General features: G+C 51.9%; 1 protein-coding gene across 1 annotated transcript in view; it reads right to left on the bottom strand.

Annotated features, from left to right (window-relative positions):
* Positions 1–1980: 1980 nt before the first annotated feature.
* Positions 1981–10074, bottom strand: part of HS3ST3A1 (heparan sulfate-glucosamine 3-sulfotransferase 3A1) — a 31788-nt gene continuing 23694 nt past the window's right edge. The window contains exon 2 of the mRNA XM_057401394.1: positions 1981–2689. Coding sequence (XP_057257377.1) covers positions 2071–2689 — 619 coding nt within the window. The 3' untranslated portion in view covers positions 1981–2070. The remainder of the gene's footprint in view (positions 2690–10074) is intronic.

The following is a 10074-nucleotide window of genomic DNA, read 5'->3' as shown; positions in this document are numbered from 1 at the left end:
GGGAGGGATGGTGCTATCTCCCACTCCTGCCCCAACAAGCCTTAGTGTTAGAAAGGTTTTGCCAATCATCAACCCCCATCCTTTTGGCTACATCAAGCCCCTTCCCTCTTGGTCTGGCTGAGATGGCAGAAAGTAGATTTCTCCCCTTGTCTCCAGTGACACTTTGGAAAGACCATTACTAAGAGCCCAACACTCTTCCAACTTCTCTGAATTGGGAGCTTTGAGCTCCAGCACTGAGCTGCAGAAGTGAATGACAACAACAGGGAGAGAAGGTCCTGGGGCCCCACAACACTAATGAAGTTATTTTAATTACCTTGGGAAATGGTCCTTGCATGCAAATCCATGTGGGTTTGTGTCTTCAGGGAACAGCATCCTCGAGAATGGAGGGAGTGTGTAGGGACGGGTAGGAAGAAGACAGTAGGGTCACACTGGAGGGGATGTGGCTCCACACCAGCAGTGGAACTTGGTGCCATAAAGTTTAGCAGGACCCAAGCTGTCTTCCTAGCTGTCAAACAGGACAACCCAAGGTGGAAATGACTCCCTTAGGTTAAATTGTAAGTTCAGATACAATTCTCTCTGGACTCCTGAAATCTCTGCTCTGCTGTGACTTAGTCAGCCCTTGTGCAGTGATCTTGGTCCCCAGGCTCCTTCCTAACGAGATAGCCAGGTGATCCCCAGATTTGTTTTATTCCATCAGGGGATTTTTGACGTTAGACTCAGGAGAGGGAGCATCATCTTGTGTTTATACAGCACCAAGCGATAAGTAGGTGCTCCCACAGTCCAGAAAATGCTGGAGTTAAGGAGGCAGCACCTAAGTGAGCCCATGGTAATACAAGATTGTGCTTCACTAACAGATTTCTGATGCTGAGACATTTCTACCAGCCAAAAAGGGGATAAAGGTGGTTTGATTTGCCTGACCATTTTTAAAGCCCTGCACAGCCAATGCTCTTGTCCTGCTTCCCCCTTGGTTCTCCTTTAGGAAAGGGCAAGGAAACTTGATCATCTTCCCCTCATTCTCTCCCCTTCCCGGGCGTGATTTTTGTTCATTCTTTCCCGAACAACCCTTTTCCCAGTGTTTTTCTTTTAGGACTGCCCCAACTTAAAACATTCCTCATTATGGCTTAAATAGCATCCGCCACACACTGTGAGCTTGTTTCCTGCCTACAAGTCAGAGAGTGGTGGATTCCCCATCGCCTTCGAAACAAGGGTACCACAAGCATCAGCTCAGTATGGACCTTCCTTGCCCAGCACCCAGATCCCTTCAGATGGGCCCCCTGTGCTCTGCCATCAGTGTAAAAGGGGTGCACATTGCTGGCAATGGGGAAAACTGGTTTAGAGCCAGTGCCTATGAATGAGGCTTTTGACTACCTGGCAATTTTCATCATAGAGTCAAAAGAACCATTTGTTTTCTTTCACTTTTGGCTACCAAAATTGTTTTGTCTCAAAACAAAACAAAGGATTATTGGTTTTGGCTTCTGTAAAGGTGAAAAATAAGTTTGGTTGATGAAAAGAGCTTGATTTAGTGGGGGGCAAAAGTCAAACAAAAAATTGGGATAAATGAAACAGAAATTCACCAAAGGTTTCATGCAATAAAGAAAAAACCCTAAGGTAAGGTTTTGAAAGCCAAATTAGGTATTAAGCCTCCTTTGTTTCACTGTCAAAAGTGATGAGGTCTGGTCTCGAATGGGATTTGCAAGCCAAAATGTGGCTGCCCTTCCAGTAAGGCTCTGAGCTCCCCAAGCCCCCCTGTCACTTCCTGAGGACATCTGAAAGCTTTACACCTGCTTTTTGCCTTGCAGAAACAGGGCTGAACCTGGGGCCCATTGAAGGGAGCAAGAGACATCGACAGGACCAGGCTGCTGCTCACAGCCTCCCTTTGCGGATGGGCACATCACCCCAGTGCTGAGAGAAGAAAGAAAACAAAGCAATGCCAAAAGAAAAAATAGAACAAATCATGTTTCAGCACAACTAGTTGTTTTTTTTTTTTGTATTTTTCCCTCCCTCTACTGATATGTAAAAAAAATATATATTATATTATATTTTCCTTTTCTTAAATTATTTGTTTCAGCCTCAGTCCCAGCCGAAGTCCTGCCCCGTCATCTGGTAGAACTTCATGTTGAAGGGCCGGTAGAAGTCCCGCAATCTCTGCACCACCTCCTGGTCTATGTCAGGGTGGGTCCTGCCTTTCGTCTTGCCCAGGCAGTGGGGTTTGCTGCTGCCTTCCGCCTTCTTCAGGCACGGGAAGCCCTTGGTTTTGTTGAAGTAGAAGTGTTTGTCGGTGATGATCCTCTTGAGGCCCAGAAAGTCCTGGACCCGGCCCAGCTCCCCCGCGGGGTCGCTGATGAGCCTCTCCCCGCTCACAAAGAGGATCTGCCCGATGGGGAAGTAGAGGAGCCAGTTCTCCAGGTGCTTGGCGTAGATGCCGATCTGGATGGCGCTCCACGAGGTGTCGATCAGGCCCGTAGTCCTGTTTTTGAAGGTCAGGCTCTCAAAGGTGGGGATGTCGGGCTTCTTGGAGAGCGTCTGCGTGTAGTCCGAGATGGCTCTGGTCACGGGGTCCCGCACCACCACGATGAGCTTCGTGCCCTTGGACATGGAGGAGATGCGCGCCGGGGCCTCCTTGGTGACGAAGTAGCTGGGGGTCTTCTCCATGGTGATCTGCCCCTCCAGGGTCCTGGGCATGAGGTCCCTGAGAGAGGGACAGAGAAGGACACGTTAGTGCTAAATGCCCCTGGGGGGTGCTGCTGCATGCAGTGCTCCAGGATGCCCTGGGTACCAACGGCAGGATGCTCCCAAGCCTGACACCTCCAGCCCAGAGCCCAGCTTTCCTTCCTCTTTATGTGCATTGTCTGGAGACCCATACTGCTCTCATTCAGGAAAGCATCTAAACACACTCCTGACTCCCCACGTCCTTTAACTGCCTGTCCAATTAGACCTAAATCCCTTTTGCCTATTGAAGTCCTCTAAGGGGCTTTTTGAGGGTGATCCCATCTCCCTTCTTGCAGTGGCACTGTAAGAACACAGTACATGTCTGCAATCCTAATGCCCTATCCCTTTAAATTCCTCCCTGCACACATTGGGGTTTCCTGCACATTGGCTTAAATTCCCTGGAATAACAGTGAATTTCTGGAGTAACAACACTCCCTTCCTGCAGGGCACAAGGGATTTTCATGGGCCAGGATGCGAGACTCTATCTTTTGGTATTTTCAAGGTGGCAGCAAGCTGATGTCACATAAAAATGTGCAGTATCAGCCCCCTGACCTCAGCGATTTCCTTCTTCCACCCAAAGTAATCCTACACTTCGGGAAGCTCTCGAGCTGGGAAGGGGTTTGGGGCTCAGGTCAGGTTCCATCCTGCTCCCTGGTCTCCTTGATAGTTCAGAGCCTTGATGGGCCAGGCGTTGGGTATGGTTTGCTAAAGGACCGTAGGATTTGGACACGGGGTAACCTGAGCTCCTCCATGTTAAACAAGGCAAGCCAGGAAGGTATAGGACCCACAGGTTTGCTGCTCCTCCTGGGTGCTCCCAGCTCCAGTCCTTGCCTGCCACTCCATATCCCATCCCCTCACGTTCCCACTACCCCATGTATTGCTCCCAGACAGGAGCCAGCACCTACACTGATCCACACCATCATCATTTGGTCATACACAAACCCTTCATCCCTCCTTCCACGTTCTCAGCGGTTTCCCTCTCTGCAGCTCAGCCTCCTTCCAATGGGGGGGGAATGGGAGATGGATGGGAGGTGGCTGCAGGTTCACCACGGTGCCACCAGCAGTTCTCATGGCAACTGAGTCCTAGGGAGCAGGGACCTGCATCCGCCCCATGCCCTGACCCCGTGTCTTTGACCCCACTGTGGTTGCAGCACCGTGTGCGTGATGAACGGCTCCTTGCCTGCCTCATTGTTGCCGTCCTGCAGCAGCAACATCTGGTTTGCAAACCTGTGCAATATGCCAGCAAAATTAAACTCATCTATCAAACAAAGCAACAATGAAAAGCCAACAAGGGCTAAAAAACACCAATAACAACCAAACCCCAGGCTGAGTCGTTACGTTACAAATGAGGCAGCGAGGACTGACCCGTCCTAAAGCAATTCTATTTGCAACCGCATTAGGGAGAGGCAAAGACATGGATCTTTGATGAGGCTTTCTGGGGGAAACTCCATGAATTTGGGACATTCAGGCTGGAGAAGGAGTGAACTCAGGGGTATAAGATAGCGCTCGTGCATCCTGGAGGATGTGAAGACATAAAGGCAATCACTGCTGACACTAAGGGCAGCCTTTGCTGAGCAGACACACTATTCTATGGTGGAATTTGCCGTCACCTGATGCTTCCAAAAGTAGAAACGGTTCAGAAACAGACTGGGCAGCTCCATGGTGGATGAAATAAATTGGAGGCAATGAAATGTGAGAGTCCCCGAGCCCCTCCAGCTGACTGCTGTTTGTGCTGTGATAAGTGTTGAAATCTCCACTGTGTCTTCCCATGGAGGAGATTAACCCCTTTCGTGGCAGAGCTGCAACACAAAAGCTTTCTTCAGCGCCCAGGAATGAGCACGCAGCTCCTCTGCCAGGGCTGGCGGGCAGGGACATGCCAGGAGCCACAGGGAATGTGCTACCACAGCTTTTGGGAGATTAATTAATTACAAAGGGCATCTTTCATGGACACAAACAGTTGCCTGGAGGCCTCCTCGGACTGATGGCATCTGGGTTTTATTGCAAAAAAGCCACTTGAAAAGACAAGAACCACAAAAATGTTTTTGGCAAGAGCAGCCACCAGTGAGCCCTGCCAGAATAAATGCATTCTGTTATTTTAATTTTAGTAGAGCTCGGAGCTTTATTTAATTACTTAATAGGGGAGGAAGACTTTCCTCAAAGGGAGCGTTTCGGCTATGTGTGCATATTCATAGTTGGCCTTTTCCACGTCCATACTTCCCAGCAGCAGTGTCTGAAATGGTCATTCCCGTGTCTGGCCAAAGCCCCTGGAGGTAGTTCCTGGGGCTGCTGCTCACTGAGGGGTTGTGGCCCCTTCCCCACCCCATTGGGCTTCACAGGCCTTCACTTTGGTAATGGAACAGTTGGATTTGTGTTCCCTTGGAGCTGCTGCACAAACCCTCCAGCACCGGTGGGAGAGGTGCAGCTGCGGCGCTGGAGGGATGGGCTGGGAGTGATGCTGTGCTAGGGCTGGGCACTGGGATACAGGACCAGTGATGCACATGGAGCTGCGCTGATGCCCGTCCTTGACATCAGCACCTTAGGACATCCCAGTAACAGGCTCCCAACGCTCAGACACTCCTGGTGTGGGAACTGACCTTTATTACGGCTTTTGGATCTCTTTATGGACTGTAATGATGCCTTTAAAAAGCTTGACTTTAAGTTTCCCAGGACAAGCAGGGTGTGAGTTCAAGCCCTGCCCTGGAGACCAGAGTCCAAGAGACAGCACCTGATCTCTAGTCCCTCTTGTTAACAATGCTGGGGAAGAAGCATCACTTTCTGTCACAGAACCAGAGTAACAAAGCGGGTTTCCTCCCTTACAAGCCTGAGCACCCTGTGCTTCTGGAAATACAGCTTGGAGGAACAGATGCAATGCTGTGTGACCCATAGCATACCCACCTCAGCTTCATCGGGGCCAGGAAATGGGTTAAACCAGCTGGTTGGCCTCAGCTGACCTGTGCTGCTGTCCCACCAACTCAAAGCAGAAAGGAAGGCTGGTGCTTGGCAAGAAAACAAGCACTGGTTGTTCCATGAATTAGATTTTGGGGAGGGGACAGCCTGCTTCATGCAGGAGGAGCAGCCCCGTGCTGCTGTTTCCCATAGAGGTCATTGGATCCAGAACACTGGAGGTAAGTTTGCTGTTTGAAGTCCATCTGCTGCTTTGCTCCCAGCTGGACCAAACCATGTCCTGCCCACGACCTCCTGGGCTCCTTGGCAGAATGCGAGGCATTAAAAGCAGCTGTGGATGGACTTGCTGCAAACCTTTCCCACATAAATCTAGTCCAGATCTCTCTGGAAGGGAGCCTGACGTCGGCAGATAAGGGCAGCCCTTTAGCAGCCCTCGTGCCATCGCAACCCAGAGCGATAAATAAAGCTGCTGTGATTACAGTGATCAGCCCCACGTGCTCTCTGGCCTCTGGTTAAACCTTCCCCTACTGTGTGCTAAGGGCAGCATTTGTCTCCTCTTAGCCCCAGGATGTGAGTTCCTTCTTTCCACCAGTCCTAGTATGACTTCCCCACCAGAGCCCAGGTATCCAGGCTGGATGGATTGAAATCATCATCCAGAACAAGGGCTGCCAAGGCTGATGCCATGGAGAAGTGTCAGCCCAGGGTGAGCACTGTGCTGTGTTGAAGAAGAATCTCAGCTGTGGGGTCTTGCTCACCCTTCTCCGCTTGAGTACATGGCCAGGTCTACCTTGAGCTCACCTGCAGCAGCAAGTTTGTGCACTGCCTGAAGTGGCAATTGCCATACAACTGAGGAGGAGGAGGATGCAGAGAATGGGTTTGGACCAGCACTGGGGTTTGCAGCGTGCAGCAACACAACCCAGGGTGAACGAACAGTGAAGGACAAAGAAAGATCCCAGCAAACAGCCTGAAAGTGCAAAACACCATCAACCAAGTGCTGAGATGGAGGAAAACACACATACGGGGCATGTGCGTGGCAGTGGCAACCTGGGGATGCTGTTTGTGTCCCTGGACCCCTTCCACACGCTGCTGGTTCATCTTGGTGCTCTCCCACCCGTCTGCAGCAGCAGCAGAGGCGGTGAAGCAGGAGCTGCCGCTGCTCCCTTCCCCAGCACACTGATGTTTACCCTTGTCTTTGGCCGTGTTCCCACTGACCTGGCCACAGCCCCAAAGGGGCAGGCGGGCTGGGAGCTATCTGCTGGATAAAGGATGGGAATGAAGCAGGAACACGAAGCCGGGGTTTCGCACAGCCTGTTTACACAGAGCTGGGCTTTCCCGAAGGTGCTGCTGACTTCAGCTATCAGGGTTGTTCCATTACACAGCCTGCAAGTTGCAGTGGGGTGATGGCACACAGCAGAAGGGCATTGCTTCCCTCCATGCATCCCCAAACACATTCCCTGCACAGCCGGGGCTGTGGGGCCCTTGTTGCAGCCTCCTGCTGCTGCTTCCATCTTTGCCACTAACCTGAGCAGTGTCAAGCAATGGGATATACACAAAGCAATGGTGGAGAAGAAAACCCCCAGGCAGATATTGGGAGTATCCAAGGAGCCATGGCTCAAGATGGAAACACAGAGGCTCCTTTAGTGTGATATCCGTTAACATCACATTAATGACTGTGGTAACAAGCACCTTAGAGCAAGCTTCAGAGACCAAAACCCTGCCCTCCGTTACTTTTTGCCCTGCTCAGCTTAACCTAACCGCAGTTTGGTTTTGCTCCTCATCCAATGGCTGGGATCTGGAGCAGCAGCGGTGGGAAGGGAAGTCTCTTGCGGTGGCAAGTGCTGTTTTGAAGGAAGTGCCGTCATCACAGGATAAACTCTATCAACAACAACGCTGCTCCTTCTGAGAGAGCCCAACAACTGAGCTCTGCGTTCAGCTGCAGGACCCTGGGTCCCACGGAAGAGCCTGTAACATGGATCAGGGGAGGATCGGACCCTCTCCCACCAGCAAACACCCATCCCTCATCCTGCCGTTGCACCATGAAGTGATGGCGTGGTTAAAGGTTAACAAGTTATCTGGGCTTTGTGTATGGGAGGGAGAAGAAGAGAGGAAATACATCTCTGGGAGCCAGCAGTATCCAAGGCTGGAGTGAAACCCCCTCCATCAACCCCCCGACAAACCAAGTGGCACTACCCTTCAGAACCACTTGTCAGCATGTTCTGCCCCTCATTTGTGTGCTGCCTTCTGTGTGTCAAGTACTAAGTGACTGGCACGATGCTGGATGCTATGGCAGGGCTGGGTGAGCAGAGCACAGAGGGAAAATGAACTTATTTCACCTCTCACTTCTCTATAGCAATGCTGACAGAGTTTCCATCTCCAGGAAAGAGCCAGACGGTGACAGGCATGGAATGCAGCAGTCCTGGGGGGGAAACAAAAAGCTATGGGGAAACTGAGGCACAGCAAGCACTGTGATGATGCAGCCTCATGCCCTCAGAGCAATGTGCATTGCTCCCTGCAGCCACCGGCAAGTTGGCTTCTCCTCCCCCCGTGTTTCTCTTTTTCTTCCAAATCACTTAAAGCAGTGATTCTGCAACAGAAATACGTAGTAAAGATCAAAACCTGCAATCACAGCACTCGCCTGTCCCCCACCCTTGAGCCCACACTCCCAGAACTGCCATTACACTGTGCGCAGGAGATACGTGGAACGAAAGATGCTCTGGCAAAAGTGATAACTTGATGCAACCAGTGGTGTGTTTGCATGTATGGATTAGAATATGCTGCCTAAAGAGACGAGTGCGTCTGTCCTGTGACACCAGTGTCTCAGCCCAGAGGGTGTGCTGCCCTGGCAGCTCTGCCTTTGCTTTGATGAGCTGTGAGGGCATGCTGGAGTTAGTTGAACCTCCTGCTTTGCCTTGCTTTAGATGTCGGGTGAAAGCATTAAATGGAAAGATGCACGTCAGGAAACGGGGGAAAAGTGCACAGAAAAAAACCTCCAAGCAAAGCTGTGGGACTGAGGGAGCTGCAGGGAGAGTGGCAAAAGATCAGAGGGGTCTGGAAGGAGAAAGGAAAATCGCTCATTGTTTTGCTGGATGTAAAATCAAATCCAGCTGATGCTAAAGGACAGTGTTGCCATTGGGTTTATAGAGGATGGATTGGGCTGAGGTTGGACTGAAGTAAGAGGCAGGAATAGCCCTGGGAGAGGACAACCCATGGGCCTCTCCCATTCCTCCCATTGTGCCGCAGTGGTCCCTGGGTTATTTGCTCCCAGATGTGCTGAGGAGCCTCCTGTCACCTTGGTGCGCTCCCTGTGTCCCCAGCTCAGCAGGATCCCCCCCCAGGACACAGGGTTTTTCCTATCCCAGCACTCCAGGAGGGGTTAAGAAATCAAAGCATACATGAGAACAGTGCTGGCATGAAGGGGCAGCTCCCAAAGCACATGGGGTGCGTCGTTACTTTTAGGCACACAGAAAACACCCCAAAGCTCAGCCCTGGCAGCGGGCACAGCCTAAAGCATGGGCTGCAGGGACGGTCCCTGCTGGGTGCTGCAGCACAGCCCTGGCCACAGGCGTCACACAGGGGATAAACGTGGCACAGTGTTAACGTGGCACTCCCCCACATCTTCCCACCTTCTCCTGTCACAGAGCATCTCTCCTCTCCTCCTCCCTCCAAATCCAACCGCGCTGTGCTCGCTGCTGGCACCCAGTCAGCAGCACCGGGAGCTCCCGAGCTCGTCCTTACAGCGGATGCTGGCGTTTATTTGAGCAAGTCTGGTATTTATGTATCTCATTACATCTGCAGCCGGTAGCATCTGTTTCCACGCTGTATCTGTCAAGCAGCATCTTATCAGTGGAGCTGCCTTCCCATCCTTCCCTCCTCTCCTTCCAGTTCAGCTCCCTCTCAAGTTTAGGAGATGGCTGACAGCCTGACACCAGCACCCGTGGTGCAAACCTCCACCTAAACTGCAGCCTGCAGACACCTCCAGGTTGCCCTGTCCCTATCCAAACCCCCTGCAGCAACCAAAGCCGGGTCTGTCCAGGGCAGGGTGAGACAGAAGGATGAGGCTGGCAGCTGTGCACATCTGGGCATCCACGCTGTGCCCATCCTGTCACAGACATCTGTGAGTCCACCCAAAGGCTATGCCAGGCTCATGGTGGGTCCCCAGCAGAACCCCCCCCCCAACTGCACCCTGGCTGCAGCTCTGCTCCTTTGTGGGTTTAACCTCCCTGCTTCCAAAAGAGGCATTTGGACACTAAACTCCAGTTCATGGAGGCAATGACCGCTGTCACCCCACCTTGAGGCCACAACCAGGAAGCCTCCCCCTTCCCAAGGGCTGGAAAACCCATCAAAGGAATGCTGCAGAGAAAGTGGGTTGTTTGCACGGGCCGTTGCTGATAACTGCAGGTGGATGCTTTCTTCCTGCATCTCGGGAACGTGACCTGTTCCGGAAGCACAGGAACAATCCTG

The sequence above is a fragment of the Pezoporus wallicus genome, unplaced genomic scaffold (assembly GCF_028554395.1).
Source record: "Pezoporus wallicus isolate ANWC-B61680 ecotype Strahan unplaced genomic scaffold, APGP_CSIRO_Pwel_v1 contig_8702, whole genome shotgun sequence".
NCBI lineage: Eukaryota > Metazoa > Chordata > Aves > Psittaciformes > Psittacidae > Pezoporus > Pezoporus wallicus.
Note: the sequence above shows the minus strand (reverse complement) of the source record. Positions and strands in the feature narration are given on the sequence as shown.